The 20241-nt window shown below is 42.2% G+C and overlaps 1 protein-coding gene across 2 annotated transcripts in view; it reads left to right on the forward strand.

Annotated features, from left to right (window-relative positions):
- The window catches only part of ralgapa2 (Ral GTPase activating protein catalytic subunit alpha 2), a 468335-nt gene that overhangs the window by 376616 nt on the left and 71478 nt on the right, over window positions 1-20241 (forward strand). For both annotated transcript variants that reach the window (XM_070889893.1, XM_070889894.1), the window contains one exon: window positions 2281-2402. In XM_070889893.1, coding sequence (XP_070745994.1) covers window positions 2281-2402 — 122 coding nt within the window. The remainder of the gene's footprint in view (window positions 1-2280; window positions 2403-20241) is intronic.

Below are 20241 nucleotides of genomic sequence, written 5' to 3' on the forward strand. Positions count from 1 at the left end.
GGTCCACATTACTGACTGCCTGCTTGCCTTCATAAGTGAACTGGCTATTGTATTGGATCATTTGGGTCTACGTTAATTTGGAGTCCCTAGTCTTACTGTCTTTGCATACATTATTTAGTGAATGTCTCTGTTTTGTTAGCAGTTGTGTGCTGTATTGTATGCTTATGTGTTAGTTATGCAGGGCCTTTCATTAAACAGCAGGGTGTTATTAGCCATCGCCTGAAAGGGCTTTATATTGTTTCTGCCTTGTTTAAACTGAGCCCAGAAGCTGACTACAGACTATTGGCCAAGCAATGAATTGGCAACTGATGACAGGCCCATAGAGGGCCTGAGGCTCAGGTGGCTCCCGGCCTCAACTTTAGCTCAGCTCTTTCAACAATTTGTCACGCCCAAGCCTGCTCCTGCTGCGCCAGCACGTGCCAGCTTAGTGTCAAAGCGCCTGTTCGCCAGACGGACACACCAGCCCAACAGCCTGCTGTTGACGAGGCCAGTGGCTTGCTGTGGCAATATGGAGTGGAAAGGCCTAGCAACAGCCTGTATGTATTTCAGGAAAAGAAGACTTATAATGACTTGTGAATGGCATCAGTTGGTCCCTAAAGAATTGACAGAGAATGTGTGCCTCTGCTCTTACCAAATTAAGCGGGCTATTCATTAATTAGGGTCATCCGAATTTGAGTCTGTATAGAGAAAGGCCAGCAATAAATAAGCTCGGGCCCATATTTCAATTTTAGTATTAAATAGTGAACGCACAAAATAATTTTAAACTTAAAGAATGCTACAAACTGCATTATACGCTGATCAACCTTGCACAACTATTTAGTTGAATATCCTTTTTGTTGGTCATGTTTAATTATTTTTCATAACCTTCCATCATACAGCGGTAATGTTCTGGAAAACATATATCCTACATTTTATAAACACCACACACCCTCTTTTCTCCCGCCCCCCAACCAATCCAAACCCCCAAAAACTTTGATCTTGTATTTCTTTTTGCACAAAAGTTGAAGTAAAACTTGGAGCCTGATTTACCCATTTTTAAGGTTTTGTATGCTGTGTTTTTATGTGTACCTACTTTGGATTGAGTGCTGCCAAATTGGTACATCAACTTGACTTTGTGAGGAGGGCATTAAAGATAACATCAAGCTTTACAAGTGGCCAGGGTTTTGTATGTGATTTAGAACTGTATTTTCTACTGCTTCTGTAGCGGAGAAAACTTTACACAAAGAAGAAAATAAAAGCTCTCCACAACGTATCATGAAAAGCAGCTACAAGCAGGGGTCCTATTAGGGCAGCTGGAAGGTTGTTGAACCCTGTCACGCTTTTAAGTTATTGGTGACTGGTTTTTGATTACTGTGCCAGTTCCAAGTTTTACTCTGGTCATAGGAAAGCAATTTAGTGGTGTTTTATTGCAGATAATGTAATCAGATTTTTGACAGAGTCTATCTCTTGTATGGGGTTTTATTTTGCTGCTGTACCTCCCAGTCTTAAATAATATTTTGTGGCAGGTCTGGCATGTGCTGATTATTAACTGTGACACAGCTGAAATTGAATACTGTGCAGCGGTACAGTGACGTCTTGCAACGTGTTTATGTTAAATTAATCTTAACTGGTTTTGATTGATCCAAAGTTTTACAACACGTTTCAGGGAGAGTTCTGTTCAAATTGTAAGTATGAATGGCTGGGCCATACAGAAGATTTCTGCACCTGGGGTTGCACTGCTTACACAATGATCACGTATAATAGAAAAATAACAATAATAAAGCTTTGAGTTCTGACTTAACTTGGGTGTTCCATTTTCCTGTTCTTTGTGGTGAATGTTTTTAAACATGTTAAATTCTGTGGAAGTGTGCAATGGCAAATAGATTGCAATCTAAAACTTGTAAATTTTATTCAGCCATCTGTCATTATTATGGAATTTGTTCCTTCAACAGAATGAATTATTTATTTTCATTTAAGTATATGAAAACACATTCTAGTGGAGATGAAGCTGCCAATACCTATAAATGATCATGACTGCACATATTGTTTACAGAGAGTTTACTATGGCAAATTTTGAGAATGTAAGTTATCAGAATTCTTCATTTCATGGTGCATCTGCAAGTTAAAGAAAATTATAAAATATTAATATCTTCCAAAACTACCAAATTTTGTTTAATAAACATAATCCACTTTTTGACAGTTAAGAATACAGGTGTTGGAATTGGCATTTTTAAGATGCAGAGGATTTTTGATATGTTTACCTACATATGTCTGTGGAAACTTCTTTAACCAGTCATACAGTTATGAAGAAAGAGCTCAGTATGTCGAAGCAATAGTTCAGCAACACAAAGAGATCATGACGTTTGAAGATTTTGCAGCCCAAGTCTTCTCTCCCTCCCCAAGCTACTCGCTTAGTAACATGGGTAAGTCGACATTATTCTTTTATTTTGTGGAGCACTTCAGTGACAGATGTACACCCATTTTCTGCAGATAAATGCTTACAAATTCAAGACCATCTTTCTTCCTTATAATAAACTAATGAATATCAAAAGGAATAAAGGTGCTCATTTAAATTTTTTGTATCAAAGCTGTTCCTTCATCCATTTTCAAGCCTTTTCTCTCAGTTAGCTGGTTAACCTTCCAATCCAGCTAGGTTAATGAACTTGCTCAGAATAATGTCTTCACACAGAGTGAAAGATGCAGATTACTTGCTATGCATTGATTGTGCTATGCAGGATCTTACCCAAATTAGTGCTCAATTGAGGGAAAAGGATCCTGCAGCACAGAAGTTGTTGGTGCTCCATGTTGATGCTGCAGCTGTTTGTAAAGGTTGAGTAGTAATACTCCAGAATCCAAATAAATTACATAAATCAATTCTAAAGAGGTAAGATCAACCAAAAATAGTCACAAATGGCTATTAGATTGAATTAACCTTTTTTTGCTGAAATTATCATGTAAAAATGTATATGCACCTTCAAAAAGACTTCAGCCTTCTCCAGAATCTGTGCTTCAAATTACATTTTGTACAGATTATGATATATTATGACACAAACACAAAATGCATTCTTTTCACAAACAATGATAGTGAAATCTTTAAGTGGATGTGGTAAGAGGCTTGTTTGTGAAGTAAGATAACATTATGGAAATATTTCAAAGGTTTTTGTAAGTGTTCAGTTATGTTCACATTGAAGTGTTCAGGCAGGTCAATGGAAGTATTTGTCCATTGATTGCAACATTGGCCTTGTTTTAATTCATGATATTGCTTTGTAAACTTTTATACATGTTACAGAATGGAGTCATAAGTCATCTGTGTTGTAGAGAAAAAAATCCATTCTTCTTGGATTAGCTTATTGACTTTATTGCATTCTTATTTCTGTTAGGAATAGAGACATTTTAAGAACAGGAAAGGGCCATTTGACCCAACAAGCCTGACCCTTTTAGTTGATTTGACTAATTTTCCACCATGTCCCTCAATCCCCTCTTTGTCCAGAACATATGTCTTGTCTCTTGAAATCATTTATACGATTTACTTCCATGGTATTTCCTGATAACTTATGCCATATGCTTACTGTTTACATTAAATAATTCTGCTTTAATCCACTGTTTGCCATCTTTTAAATGATTTTTTTTTAGCTTTTAAAAGCTTTATTACTGTAAACAATTTGCCTCAATCAACTTCATTCTTGAAATCTGTTTTATATGAAAAACAGGTCTTTCCCAATCATTTTCTGACTCCTATTATAATCCTTTTGTTGCCTTTTGCTGCATCTTCTCAAAGGCAGTAGAATCCATCATCATGACAACCATTACTGCACACGACTAATAAAAGGGTCCAACCACTGTCTCATGCAGCACTTCTTTTGATTTGTATTTTATTCTGCTAATGTAGCCCAGTATTTTTTCATTGCAGCAATACATATGGATGATTGTTTCAACTGTTTTTCTATGGTACCCACCGAATTCATGTGTGGCCATTTACATTTTTCTACATTGAACTATATTTGCCATTTAATTGCCCAGCTTCCGAAAAGATCATTATCTTTCAGAATGTACTTCCTTTGTTGTTCAATGTTTGCACTGTTTCCAATTTTCGTTCATGTAGTATGTTTGTAATATAATATTTAAAATCTTACTTGAATAATGGCTTAGTCATTATACCTTAATTTCAAAAAAATCCAAATTAAAATGTTGACTTAATTGTGTGCATTTAAAAATGGATGTTCAGTGTTTTCTCAATGTGGACATGTTTACTTTTTATTGCTTTTATCATCCATAGTTGTAAGAAGCAGCCTTTCCATGTTATAAAAATGACTTTTTTTATTGATGTTGCCCAGGTGCAATGTGTCAGGGCTTAGTTAAAGAATAATACAGAATCTATTACTTCATTGGGAGTACACTATAGACAAGCAAAAACATTAAAGAAGTCAATGATAGGGTTTGTAGGCAATTTAGGGATGTTTGCCATAGTAAAAGACTTGTAATAAAGTGGGACTTAGTCTTATTCCAGTCTACCTTAGATAGTTAAATATTTTTTTGTCAAATAAGGAGGAGATTTCTAGAATGCATCCAGGACAGTTTCCTTAAATAGTATGTTGCACATCCAACAAATTAGGATGCAGTGCAAGATGTGGTTCTGTGTAAAGATGCAGGACAAGTCAGGGAAATTTGAGAAATGGTGGCCATAATCTAATTTGCTTTAAATTGAAAATAGAAAAAAAGAGAAAGACAAGTGAAAGATAAAGGTGTTGGATTGGAAATTAGCTCATTTCAGTGCAATGAAAGGGGTACCTAGCTAAATGAATTGGTTCGAGAAAATGGCCGATCACGCAGAACACTAGAATAATATTTAGATGCAGGATAGATATGGTACACATATTCATTAAGGTGTTATTAAGTTGTTAAAAAAATTAAGGTAAGTGGTATTAAAGAGAATGTAATAGCATGGATAAAGATGACGAAGGGACAGCAAGCAAATGCATGTTTCTTGGATTGGCAGGATATGGGTAGTGATGTGCCCAAGGGACTTTTAATAAATGACTTGGACCTAGGAACAAGGGAAGTTTATTGATACCAAATTAAGGTACATAGCTCATTGTGATGAAAATATGAGATGGCATAGACAGGTTGGCACAGGGGGGAAGAGGCCAGAGAAAGGTGAAGTAGTATATTTTGGGGAAAAAGAATAGTGAAAAGAAGTACACCCCAAATGGTAAGATTTTTTAAGAGTAGAGGAGCAGAGAGATCTTCTATGTAGGAAAGGCCATAATTCAGGGCATTGAACAAGCAAGAAAGTGATACTGAATTTGTACAAGACATTGGTTAGATCACAGAATGGAGTATTACATGCAGTTCAGGGCACCACAATATAGGAACAATATCAGAGACAAGGGCCCCAAGTTTCCACATGATTTGCTCCTGATTTTTAGGAGCAACTGTTGTAGAACGGAGTATCTTAGAAATCGGAATTCTCATCATTTAGTTTGCACCAGTTCTAGTCAGTTAGAACAGTTTCACTTTGGAACAGAATTTTTTTTTCAAAAGGGGGCGTATCCGGCCACTTACGCCTGATTTCAAAGTTTCGTGAGTGAAAACTTACTCCAAACTAACTTAGAATGGAGTAAGTGAAGATTTTTGTACGCTCGAAAAAACCTTGTCTACACTTTAGAAAATCAGGCATAGGTTACAAATCAGGCGTAGAGAATGGTGGGGGGGGGTGTTTAAAGGGAAGTTTACAAACATTAAACACTTCAGTTTTCCAAATAAAGAGCCATCATCAATAATAAATGATAAATACATCAATAAATCAACCCAAAAAAATTAAGAAATAATTTTTTTTTAAATCAATAAATAAAACATTTTCTACTTACCGACTGCAGCACCGGGAGCCCTCCAACAGCGTGCTGGGATGCCCTCCTCAGTGTCTCTCTGTCAGTGTCTCTATCTCTCTGTCTGTCAGTGTCTGTGTTTCTGACAGCGAGGGGAGGGGGAGGAGGGTGGGGAGCAGAGGGAGGGATGGGGGAGGGAGGGGGGGAGAAGGGGATAAAGGGGAGAAGGGGGAGGAGATTGGGGGGGGGGAAGGAGAAGGGGAGGGAAGCTGAACGGGCCGGGCCCGAGACTTTGAGCAGGGCCCCGTCCCCAGCACCAGATTTACAGGTAGGTGGCATTGGGTCCGGTCGGGGGGAGAGAGGGAGAGGGAGGTCAGGTCGGATCCAGTCCGGGGGGTGGGGGGGGGGGAGCGGGTGTCGGGTCCGGTCCGGAAGCGGGGAGCGGGTGTCGAGTCGGGTCTGGAGGAAGCAGGAGCTGGGCGTGGGAGGAGCCTTATTCACGCAGCCCCAGTGAGGCCATTCGGCCAGGACTAGGGGCTGCGTGTTTCGGGCGCCTGGAGCCACTGCACTGCACTTGTTTTCAGCGCAGGGACCTGGCTCCGCCACCCTACAGCTCCTGCTGCGCTGCGCAGAGGACCTGCAGGGAGGTGGAGAATCTGGAGGGTTTTTTTAGACGCACTTTGTTGCGCGAAAAACGGGCGTCCAGGTTGGGACTGCGCCGTTCTAGGCACGGCTCGAAACTTGGGCCCTAGGAACGGATGTTGGCAAGAATCAGTAGAATAATACTAGGAATGCGGTTATAGTTAGAAAGGCTTGAAAATTGGATTTTTTTACACAGAATAGAGAAAGTTTCAGGTGAATTGTAATAGAGGCTTTCATAGGATAAAACAGTGGAACATTGTTTCTACCAGTTAGTGAATAATTAACAGGGAGTTATAAGAACATAATAAGAACATAAGAATTAGGAACAGGAGTAGGCCATCTAGCCCCTCGAGCCTGCTCCGCCATTCAACAAGATCATGGCTGATCTGGCCGTGGACTCAGCTCCACTTACCCGCCCGCTCCCCGTAACCCTTAATTTCCTTATTGGTTAAAAATCTATCTATCTTTGACTTGAAAACATTCAATGAGCTAGCCTCAACTGCTTCTCTGGGCAGAGAATTCCACAGATTCACAACCCTCTGGGAAAAGAAATTCCTTCTCAACTCGGTTTAAAATTGGCTCCCCCGTATTTTGAGGCTGTGCCCCCCTAGTTCTAGTCTCCCCGACCAGTGGAAACAACCTCTCTGCCTCGATCTTGTCTATCCCTTTCATTATTTTAAATGTTTCTATAAGATCACCCCTCATCCTTCTGAACTCCAACGAGTAAAGACCCAGTCTACTCAATCTATCATCATAAGGTAACCCCCTCATTTCCGGAATCAGCCTAGTGAATCGTCTCTGTATCCCCTGCAAAGCTAGTATATCCTTCCTTAAGTAAGGTGACCAAAACTGCACGCAGTACTCCAGGTGCGGCCTCACCAATACCCTATACAGTTGCAGCAGGACTTCCCTGCTTTTGTACTCCATCCCTCTCGCAATGAAGGCCAACATTCCATTCGCCTTCCTGACTCATGATTATCAATAAAAGAGCAAAGGATAGGGAAAAAGAATTCACACAGGATTAGTAGAATATACTTTATCACGAGTGGCTATTAAGACATAGAGATCATTGGATATGTATTTGAAAAGGAACAATCCAAAATAATATGGAGAAAGGACAGGGAAATGGATTAAAAAGTAGATAGCTCCAGTTGAAGATTTGGCACCAAAGCAGATGTGATGTTTTATGTTGTCTCCTTTTGTTCTGTATTTCTATGATATCTATTTCAGTTCCTAAAGTTTTACAAATATACTTTGAAACTTTGAGTATTTGAGGTTACAACTTTGGCATTGGAATTTCACACTTAATTTAGTGATGCGATTTCTCCAGTTCTTGAGCATAATGCCAGAAGTCATTGTTATGGTTTGGAGTCTTTTCAGCTCTTTAGATATTTTTGATTATGCATTTTAGACTGCTCTTCTAGGTCAGTCTTAGCTCACTGATATGTAAGCAAGTTTTAATAGCATACCCAGGATCACAAACCGAAAACTTTCTTTAGATTTCTTTACCTATTGAATCCTCTGCTTCGACAGGATTCTCCTCGCATCTTCCAAGAAGCGGCAGAATGTAGCAGCACCAGATCTCATTTTAGGCTTTAACTGACAAACTAACAATGAGCAATAAATGAACAAGCAAATAAATAAAGCAGTAATGTAATGTATATTTTTACAATAGATATTAGGCAAAGCTATATCATCAAAACAAGGAAAATACTAAATGGCTTGCAATCTCAATGATAAGCTATGCATTCTATAATAATTATATTTATTATCATTGTTTTTTTTTATATTCTTACTACATGGCCTGACCTGATCTCAACAAAAGTTCCAGACCGATTATTGCTATTTGAACAGCTCATTAATTACTCCCAAAATAATTATGGATTTGAATAACACTCGGCTAAATTCAAAAAGAGCTGGCAGTCATATACACAACTGAATAAATCTCAGTCATTTGGTTTGGTTCCTTCCTTCAAGATTTCTCTCTTCAACCTGCTTGTAAGGCTCTCAATTACAGTTTACAATTACTAGACCTAGTTTCATACTTTTCACGTTACTTTACTATTTTGTTGTGGGGCATTTGATTCAGCACTCACTTCATCGTTATTCTCAAAATGCTTGGTTTCCAGGACTATTTTATAATGAGCGTAGAGTATAATTATGAGTAAAGTGAAGCTTAAAGCGGTACTGTAGATGCTAATACCATAACAGCAACAACAAAGTGATCAGGGCATTATGTTTTCATCTTCCACTTGTCGAGCAAAGAACATACATATCCTGACCCTTTTTCTAAGACCTTTAATGCTTCAGTCCCAAGGCTTAAATTAAGTCCAGTGTATTATGTAATTATCTGCTCTTGTTCAGCTTCACATATTTGTTAATAAATGCCCTACATTAAAGGCATAAAATCAAGAAAATAAATTAAATTCATTTTGAAGTGAAATGTTGACTAATAAGATCAGCCATGCGTCATTGTACTCCACTGCTCTCTAATGTCAGTGTGCATTTGTAGCTTTGTGAGCAGATAAGAGTTGCATGCTTGTATTGGTCGTCAGAAGCAGCAGGCTTTGCAGATAAGCTTCCTGACACTGGCAGAACCAAAGGGAGCCAGCATTATTGCACATAATCATTTCCTTACTGCCTGGAGAGGTAGAAACAAACTGTCCAGACTCTATGCAACCTTCATAAACTAAAATCAATCACACTGTTATAAATTCAGAAAAGCTACAGAACAATGGTACTTCACTATTGTAACACAACAATTAAATGGCTTTATTGATAACTACATTTTTATACAAAACTGATAAAGGATCAATCTGGTAGCACTAGCTGTAAGAGTGTTTTTATTTTCCCAGACTCGGTCATTATTGTCCCTGTCTTCCCTAGACAAGTTTTGCCAGTTTTTGCCTCAGCCACCAAATGTTGCAACTTCTAACAGTGGATATTTCCTCTGTTTTGGCAGGGGAGGGAGAATCAGTGCAGCCCACTTACTTCTGACACATTTATCCAACCTCAGCTCCAAAACATTAAACATAAAAAGGCAACTTGCATTTAAAATCTCTCATGAAAATATACACTTCAAAAACTCTTCTGAAGTAATTTCTTGCCCAGAAAATGTTGCCAGAAAACAGACTCAAGACATGAATTTCAACTGAGATTTTTTAAGTTGCTGAGCTGATGCTGTTACTATGGTAGCATCGTAGGCTGTTGTGAATGGTTACCAATATCACACTTGATCCTCACAACCGGATGACATAATGTCTTTCATTCCAGGACTGAACTATTGATGCACAGTAAAATGTGTTGATAATCTGTTGCTAGTATGCTTTCAATCTGCTGTAGCAGAAGGATGATTTGGTTTATGAATCATTGTCAAGCTTATTCACAGAGTTGGCAGAGTGACATGTTGCTCTGGTTTCAGGAAGTTTTGGCAGTTATTAAAAAGAATGGAAGGCCCAGTGTCTTTGAGTACATTAAAGAGGGAGTCTCACTATAACGACCTCTTTTTTTTAAAAAAATCAGACAATAACAAAAAAACTAGAAATAACATTGACATCTTTGTTTTGTTTCATCTATTTGTTTCTGTGTATGTATTTTAATTTAAACTGTGTGTGCCATGGCATATCTGGTAACTAGCTTTAAGGAGCTATTCAAATGGAGTCTTACCTGAATTAACATTAGTTCATGAAGTTGCTGGATTGTTGTAAAAACCCACTGGTTCAATAATTTTTTTTAGGGAAAGAAACTTGCCATCCTTACCCAGTCAGGCTTGTTTGTGACTCCAGTCCCACAGCAATGTGATTAACCCTTAACTGCCCTCTGAAGTGGCCTAGCAAACCACTCCGTTGTATCAAACCACTACAAAGTGTGGTTCAAGAAGGCAGCCCACCACCCCCTTCTCAGGGCAACTAGCATTGGGCATGATCCCCACATCAATTCTCTTAATTCAGCTCCCTTGTACAGTCATCAGCCTTATTGCTTAACCAAAAATATGTTTAAGATATTAAATTGAAATAAGAAACTCATGAATATTTTTCAAAATTTGAAAAGGAATCCTGTTAGTGAGATATGCTCAGATTTTGCCAACACTGTGATTGTGGTATCAAAATTTTGATGAATCAGGTAGTGAAATGATTAAATCTATATTTTTATAACATATTGAAACAATGGCCTGAATTTTAACTTCCCCCCCCCGCCCCAAAACCCCAAACCCCCAACTGGCAGGAAAGGATCAGGCAAGGGGTTAAAATCCTACAGTGACGATTCCGTCCTTGGCAAAGGCTACATAAGATTCAAAAGTCAAGGCCCATTGATGTCAGCATTACCGCAACGTAACTTAATGTTCTCACGGGGGCAATGCGGCAGGAGGATCTGACTAGGCAGAAGAGGCCCTTGTAATTTTTAAAACTTTATCTGTCTTTGAATTCCTTGTAGGCCAGGAGTGCTCCCCACAGGCCAATCAATGAGCCCTTGGGCCGCCCCAGCCCCGGAATCCTCACGATCTTCGGGGAATCCCCAGCCACGCCATTTCCCCAATCTTTGTTGAAAGGAAGCCCCGGCCTGCCCCTCCCACCGCAATGCGAGGGAATCCCCTGCATAAACTATACCATGTATCATTGCCACGTGTCCCCCGCTGTGGCCTCCTGCCACCAGATTCCCACTCCTGCCCGCTGGCTAGGTGTTGGGCGGGACTCTGGAAATATTTATTAAAGTGAGGCCCTGTCGTTAAGATTGGCAGGGCCTTCACATTCCTGAACTTGCAGGGTTCAACACCCGCTACCAGGCACCTTTCCCGCGCCCAGTAAAAATCGAGGCAATGTGTCAGCACATGCAGACTTCATACTTCAGGTATCGTACTTTATACAGAAGCAAAACAAAATTAAAAAGATGAGGAGGAAAAGATAGATACTGCTGACATAAAGCCAGAATTTACCAGCACACTCCAATCCGCAAAGTTCTGTGATCAAGCAGCAATTGAGATGAAAGTTCATTGACCTGAAATGTTAACTCTGTTTCTCGCTCTACAGGTGCTGCCTGACCTGCTGAGTATTTCCAGCATTTTCTGTTTTTATTTCAAATTTCCAGCACCTGCAGTATTTTGCTTTTATATTTGTTGTAGCAATTGAACGCCGAATGACCTGATCTTTGTTTACCTAACAACACTTTGACTTTGTCATTTTGAAGCTCCACTTCAGCAGAATAAAGCATTGGGCATGAAATTCGGTTAGGTATCGCCTCCCGTTCGCGTGGCGGTAAAGCGTCAGTCATGGCGTAACACCCGGCCACGGAGATTTTAGCGGCGCCCGTGAAATTCGGTTCACTTTTACCGGTGGCGTTAACAGCTTTCGCCTCGTCCCCTAATGCCAGCCAGATCAGGACATTGGTATGCAGCGTGCAGCGCCCCGGATGCAAAATTCGGTTTGTGCGCCTCACTTACCGATGGCCGCTGAACACGCCAGAGAAAGCAGGCGGTCCCAGCATTCTTTGGGCGATGCCAGGTGGGTGTTTAAAGGGATGAGCAACCAGGTTACTCGGGGGTCACAGTGAGTGCTACGTTTTCACATAGCACAGTGCGTGTATCTTGGATTGCTGCGTCAGATTGTCTTCAAATTTACAGTTAAGTAGCGATTTCAGGTGTGCATTTAGATGGCTGCAGTGCTAGCTTGCCACCATCGCATCCCCCAAGCAATTGGTAGGCAGCATCTACAGAGAAGGGAGTTTGGGAATGTGGATCCACAAATGAGGAGACCCAGTAAACGTTGGGACAGGAGGCCTTACCCCCTACGGGTTTATTGGGAGCACTTCTCATACCTAGACATGTCTGTGGAGCAGTGTGTTAGAAGGATGTGGTTCTGCAAGGAAGTAGTCACCGAGCTATGCCATCTCCTGCAGCCAGACCTAGAGGCTGATATTGTGACCAGGACTTTGCTGTCCATTGCAGTAAAGGTCACTGTGGCGCTCAGATTCTATGCCTCTGGCTCCTTCCAGGCTGCAGCAGGAGACATCTGCAGCGTGTCGCAATTTGCTGCTCATTGCTGCATCCGCAACGTCACAGACGCTCTCTACTACAGGAAAATGCATTACATAAAATTTCCCATGATGAGGGAGAAACGGGAGGAACGGTCATGTGTATTCGCCAGGATAGCAAGCTTTCCAATGGTTCAGGGCGCCATTGATTGCACCCACGTGACATTGCATGCACCATACCAGAATGCGGCGGTGTTTGCAACCGCAAGGGCTACCACTCTCTCAATGTACAGTTGGTGTACGACCACATGCAGCACATCCTTGCTGTGAATGGCTGCTATCCTGGCAGCGCATCCTCGCTGTGAATGCCTGTTAACCTGGCAGCATCATCATCATAGGTAGTCCCTCGGAATCGAGGAAGACTTGCTTCCACTCTTAAAATGACTTCTTAGGTGGCTGAACAGTCCAATACGAGAGCCACAGACTCTGTCACAGGTGGGACAGACAGTGGTTGAGGGAAGGGGTGGCTGGGACAGGTTTGCCGAACGCTCTTTCTGCTGCCTGCGCTTGATTTCTGCATGCTTTCGGCAATGAGACTTGAGGTGCTCAGCGCCCTCCCGGATGCACTTCCTCCACTTAAGGCAGTCTTTGGCCAGGGACTCCCAGGTGTCAGTGGGGATGTCGCACTTTATCAGGGAGGCATTGAGAGTATCCTTATAACGCTTCCGCTGCCCACCTTTGGCTCATTTGCCGTGAAGGAGTTCCGAGTAGAGCACTTGCTTTCAGAGTCTCGTGTCTGGCATGCGAACTATGTGGCCTGCCCAGCGGAGCTGATCAAGTGTGGTCAATGCTTCAATGCTGAGGATGTTAGCCTGGTCGGGGACACTAATATTGGTGCGTCTATCCTCCCAGGGGATTTGCATGATCTTGTGGAGACATCATTGGTGATCAAACAGGGCTGCGTCATCGCCCCAACCCTCTTCTCAATCTTCCTCGCTGCCATGCTCCACCTCACAATCAACAAGCTCCCTGCTGGAGTGGAACTAAACGACAGAGCCAGTGGGAACCTGTTCAACCTTCGCCATCTCCAGGCCAAGTCCAAGACCACCCCAACCTCTGTCCTGGCAGCATATCCTCGCTGTGAATGCCGCTATCCTGGCAGCGCGCACAATGCTTTCATCCTGCGGGAGAGCTCTGTGCCATGACTCTTCCAGCCACCACATGAAGATCGCAGCTGGCTGCTCGACAACAAAGGCTGTGCTCTCGCCACCTGGCTCATGACACCCCGCCGCAGCCCCAACACCCGTGCTGGGCATTGTTACAATGAGAGCCATGCGGCCACCCGGAACCTTATAGAACAGACTATCGGGGTGCTAAAGCAGCATTTCCGATGCCTTGACCGCTCTGGAGACAGCCTTCAGTACTCCCCTGATCAAATCTCACACTTCATTGTGGTCGTCTGCATGCTGCACAACCTGGCCATCGTGAGGGCCCTGGCATTGCCACTGGGGATTGCAGCTCCACCTCAGAAGGAGGAAGTGGAGCATGATGATGCACAGCATGGCGAGGCAGATAAGGAGGAGGATCAGCAGCCACGGAGGAGACACCGTGCCAATGCTGCCGCTGCAAGGGACGCACGTCAGCACCTAGTCCTGTATCGATTCCGATGAATCAATGACCAGGTGACGACTGGGCCTCATCGTCACATCGCTATGTGCTAGGCTCATGGCGCAGCTCCGTGAAATTCTCAATTAATACACATGACGGCAATGCAAACGGTCAAATCAACTTTTATTATCTCTAATCAGAGTGTGCCCTCATGCAGCACACCAGTAACCCTTCATCAGCATTTAATAAGGAATGTAACAAATGCCCCTTGAAACAGTATAACACACAAACAACTTCATGAAAAAAATATATATATACAAAAGCCCCTCCCATCTGATATGCAAGACCAGCTCCCATGAACCATATTATGCCAAGACCCTTCCACAAATAACAGGCGTCAAACATCAGCAACTAAATATGTACAATTATATTTACAAGATATGGACATCGTAAATATACAATTATATTTACAAGATATGGATGTCGGCAAAGTCCTTATTGGGACTTACTCGCATATTTCCCACCCCTTCCCTTTTCCCTCGCTTCAGGCCTAGTGCTCCTCTTTAATGTGGCTACAGTGCCTGCAACAAGGCTCCTTGAAGGCCGCTGTGTCTATGAGGCAGAGACTGCAGCTGGCCTAGCAGGATGCTCTGGAAGGCCCGGCTGCGGACTGCACCACCTCAGCATGGGCGACAGCAGTCTCGGATGGGTGGGGTGCAGACCGCAGAACGTGCAAAGGCAGAGTGGTATTGGTGGGTGCAGGAATGCTGTCATCGTGAGAGAGGACAACACCTTCCATTTCCATCGACACGCTACCACTTTCCCAGGGCAGGGCCTCAGCATCCAGAGCAATCTGCTGGAACACAGATTACTGGCCTACTTTGGCACCGTGAGTTCCCCATTGAACTGTGGGGGAATCCAGAGAGGATGGAAGTAGTCAGTGCTTTCATGGCATCAATCTAAGTCTGCATGAGAACAAACTGAGTCTGCAACGCAGCAGACTGAGAATTGATACCACCAACCAGTGACTGCATCACATCACAAAGGCCTTGCTTTGCTTCGGCCTGTGCTGTAATAGCTGCTTCACGTCTGCCATGGCATGCGCCTTCACCTCTGGATCTCCACCGTCGCTCGTCAACTTCAACATCCTTTGTACTTACCAAGGATGGGCTCGTTGGACTGCTGAGGCACGTGCAATGCTTGAGGCAACCTCCCCCAACCTCACAGCAAGTGCATCCATGCTCTGTGGGACTCTTGCCAATGCTCGCAGTGCATCCCCTGAGACTTTGTCGTCATACCTTCCAAATCCAGGTCCACATCTGAGTCACGCTCAGCAGGACTTGGGCGCCGACTCACCCATCGGTGAGCTGGCCCCCGAGCTTCCCTTCGTGCTTGGCGTTGCTGCAGACCACAGGGTCCAGGAACATCAGGCTCGTCAAATCCCAGGAAGATCGGCTCGTCCACCGATGTGGTATCCCACTGTCTACAGCAGATGGATCCTGCCGGACTGGCACAGAACTGTCGTCCCCTTCCTCCTCATCTCCCCCGTCGTTGGAGGTGGATGCCTCACGGACAGGCTTCTGGCAGGAAGGGAAGAAGGAGGTGATATAGGACATTTATATGTAAAGTGGAAAAGGCAAGTGATTTCAGGGGTAAATGGTCTCATAAGAGGCAAAGGGGATGAACGTACCGTCACTGTCCTCAGGGGCTCAGCTTCTCCGACCACCAGCAGAGCCACTTGTGCGCCCACGAGGGCGGACACTCGCTCTTCCACCTCCATGAGGGGGTGGAGGTCGAGCTCCCCTCCTCTGGTCCGCATTTATTGTCACTTGTGAGCGAGTTTCGCCTGCAATGACAAACAGAAGAAGGTGTGTGTAAGTGTGCAGCTTGAGTTGAATAGGTGCTACTGTATGGAAGTGTGCAGATGTCCATTTGACTCTCAGTAGCTGCACAGGGTGGCTGTGTGAACGGTAGGATTTCATGGCTACCAGCTAAGATTAAGGGTAAGGCTAACATTTTTACAACGCATATAAAGAGTGAAAAGGTAGTTAGAGGAGGGGTGGGGCTAAGTAGGGGCCAAGCAGGAGAGCTACGCATGGAGGCCCAGGATATGCTGCTGAAAACTTTGCAGCTCTCTGGAGCATGAGCTGCTGAAAACTTTGCAGTTCTCTCGAGCATGAGCTGGTACACATAGTGAAGGAGCAGGTACTGCACATACTGTACATTGTGTGAGACAGTGAGGTTAACATTATGGTATTGTAAGGTTAATAGAAAGGGTACTCATCCTGATGACTCGAGTGAGGTCGTTGAAATTCTTGCGACATTGTGTCGCAGTTCTGGGCACCGTACTCCTTGCTGACACGTGCTGTGCCACCTCCCTCCACAACCGTCTGAAAAAATAGTTCTCAACCATTTTGTGTTCGCGGCACACTTTCGAATACTAGAATTTTTGGCGGCATACTTGAAGGGATTAAAAGGTGAACACAGGTTTTTTAAAAAAGAAAGTTTCAGAAAATTTAAAAAACATTTTATTAATCACATATGAAGATATACAACGTTGTACACGTATGTTATTAATTACTTTTTATTCTGAAAGTAACAATAAAATAATAAACTATAATAATTCCTCGCATTAATTATAGATTAATTAGTATTTTAATGTATACTTGAGCCTGCCTTTTTTTTTAGTTATGTCACTAATATTAGGGCGTATAACTGATAAGGCGACTCTCATTTTGTGTTTAAGTTCGCTAAGTTTTTCCCGTTTTTTACATTTGATGTAAGAGTTGAGAATCCTAATTCGCAGATATATGATGTTGAAAACTGCATCAGAATTATCAAGGCTTTTTTTGATATTGCAGGATATTCTACTTTAATAGAAATCCAGAACGCATCGAGACATATTTGAATGTTTCATTTTAAGACCGCATCTGTAGAAATAGAAGTCAATTCTCCTCCTTCTTGCAATGTAAAATCAAAATCTGACATACTAATTGGAGAAAATGGATTTCTTACCCAATCATACTTCTCTACATCCAAAGATGGAAAATATTTTTTGATGTTGTCTTCCAGTGATGCCAAATGCTCTATCACGATAGGAGCAACCTTTTTTAATACTGTGATTTGGTATCAAAGGGAACATTTCAAGATTTTTTTCTGTTGCGCTCTTTTTCCAGATAAAAATGTTTTTCTGAAAAGCTAAAAGCTTGTCTGTAGAGGTGAGAATGTTTTCATTTCACCCTTGCATACTGGTATTAATGCTGTTAAGACAATTAAATATATCTGCCAAGTATGCTAACTTCGCACACCACAGTTCACTCTTAAGGTATTTGCAAAAGGTATCGTTTCTTTCTCTTTCAAAAAATACTGACAATTCTTCTTTAAGTTCAAATACACGACATAAGACTTTTCCCCTTGAAAGCCATCTTACCTCTTTATGCAAAAGTAAACATTCGTGCTGTGCATCCATAGCTTTGCAGAGCTGTTTAAACAAGCGAGTTTTTAAAGGTCTTGATTTTATATAATTTACAATATTAACAACTTGATCTAACACAGATTTTAATTCTAGCGGTAATGTCTTTGCAACAAGTGCTTCTCCGTGCAAAAAGCAATGGGTGAATAATATATTTGGATTATGTTTATTTGCGAGCGTAATGAATCCTTTGATACATCCCACCATAGATGGAGCACCGTCCGTGCAGATTCCAACACGAGTCCCATGAAATTTTCAAGTCTTCTAAATATGAATTCACAGAATCAAATATGTCTTGACCTCTAGTATTTTCTGGAAGTTCTCTACAGCACAGAAATTGGTTCAATATCTCGTTTTTATGAATGAAGCGAACAAATGCTAATAATTATGCTTTACCACTAATGTCGGTGGACTCGTCGATTTGCAAAGCAAAATTCGAGTTTGTAAGTTTCTCAGCTACATTTTCTTCAATGTTAGATGACATATCATTTATCCTTCTCCAAATTGTATCGTCAGACAGCGGAATTTTTGCAATTTCTTGTTCCGCTTTATCACCAAGCATTTTGCCAATTTTATGACATGCAGGCAAAATAAGTAACTCATTTTCTGCGCTATTAATTCAACAACTTCATAAGAAGTAATTTGAACCTTATCTGACACCTTAACATTTTTTTCAAAATATTTCACTTGTTTTGATTGCGTTGCCATCAATCTCCTAAAATAACTCTGATCTTTTGTTGCAAGATGTGCATGTTTCGTAGTAAAATGACGTTTCAATTTACTGGGAACCATTGCACTGTTCGACAGTTTTTCGCCACACACAACACACAGTGGAATGGGGCATTCTTCTGTCCATGAAAAACAGAATCTCAAATAATCCTCCATATATTGACGATGAATTTTGGATTTTTTAGTTTTTGATTCGACACCGCTTGTACTGGTATTGGTTGCAAGCCTACTGGCGCCTTGTAGTGGCACTGTCATTGATATCTCCTTGCTCATTTTTACGTTTTCTTATGATGAATTTGTCCATTGGGGGGGACAAACTTCATTCGTCTGAGTGATCCAAACTCCAGACAGGCACGAACTGAGTTCCAATTTCCAAACTCCAGAGAGTCCAGACAGAAACGAACCTAGAGTTGAACAGGAAGTTTTGATTTTGACTATGGTCAAAATATGCTAAAAGCCAACTCTCAAAAATCAAAGGAACCGCTAGGGCGGCTAGGCCAGGTCAAATTGGATGCCAAATACATCAAAGGAGCCGCTAATTGGCGCTATATCAGGTCAAATATTGGCAATGTTTACTACAGCAGTGGCGTCATACATATAGGTAGATGACATATGTGTCTGTCTGTCTCTCTCTCCCCCTCCGCTTCTGTTTGAGTTAAATGGTTTGTATTTCATTGTGAAATCAGTGAAAGTCCACCATACTTTTACACAATTTGGCGGCATACCTGTGAAGGGTTCACGGTACACCAATGTGCCATGGAACACCGGTTGGGAACCACTGCTCTAGGCGGTGGCCTCCTGCCACTCTGAGGCTGCAGGACATCCCTTCGCCTCTCTACAGCCTCTCTACCGGGAACGGGTGAGTGGGACTGGTTTGCTGCATGATCTTTCTGCTGTCGGCGCTTGATTTCTGCATGCTCTCGGCGTTGAGACTCGAGGTGCTCAGCGCCCTCTCGGGTATAGCAGTACTATGGCGGCTTTCAGTGCTTCAAGATTAGGTCAGTGAAAAGCCGGCCAGGTTTCATGCTCCTGATCACTTTCTATTGATGGATTGATATGTATTTTCTTGCGTGGTCACAGGGCGAGAACAGGATCAGGTTCAGCTGTAATACCACGCATGGTCCTGAAACACTCACCGTTAAGGTTCACATATAAAGAATGGTTATGGGTGGAGTACTTGAGTACAGTAGGCACCGGCAAAATTATGTTTAAGTAGAAATGAAAAAAGAAAACCAGAAGGAAGAATTATAAAACTAGTTCTGTCTTTAACTGACAGACCCTTCGATACTTAGTAACACATATGGAATTTTTTTAAGCATACTATCAGAAGAAAGTTTCTCAATGACAATCAATCTAAAAACAGTGGGTAGAAATTGGACCCCATCACACCCATTTAACAGATATAAAATGGATGCTTTTGAGGACCAAAGAATGCCTCAGAGTTCCAACCTAATATTGGGTCTGGCTATTTCTGGCAGATGCCCAAAACAGGTGTTAAGCTCCTTATGTATGTATTCTTCAGCAGCCAAGCAAAAGGTGTGTTGCTTTGGAGCCAGGAGGAGCATGAGTGACCCCCGATGCCGCAGTATCCTGATCGCCCACTCCCTTTGCCACTTCCCCCGCCCCCCCCACCCCCCCGGGTGAATCTTGCGTTCGAGCTGCACGATATTACTGTTCAAATGATTCAAATTTATAGATCACATGGATGAACTTCAACAATTGTACATCCCTGTCTGGAGTAAAAATAAAACAGGGAAGGTGGCTCAACCGTGGCTAACAAGGGAAATTAAGGATAGTGTTAGATCCAAGGAAGAGGCATATAAATTGGCCAGAAAAAGCAGCAAACTAGAGGACTGGGAGAAATTTAGAGTTCAGCAGAGGAGGACAAAACATTTAATTAGGAGGGGGAAAATAGAGTACGAAAGGAAGCTTGCCGGGAACATAAAAACTGACAGCAGAAGCTTCTATAGATATGTGAAGAGAAAAAGAGTAGTGAAGACAAATTTAGGTCCCTTGCAG

This window comes from Pristiophorus japonicus, chromosome 9, assembly GCF_044704955.1.
Source record: "Pristiophorus japonicus isolate sPriJap1 chromosome 9, sPriJap1.hap1, whole genome shotgun sequence".
NCBI lineage: Eukaryota > Metazoa > Chordata > Chondrichthyes > Pristiophoridae > Pristiophorus > Pristiophorus japonicus.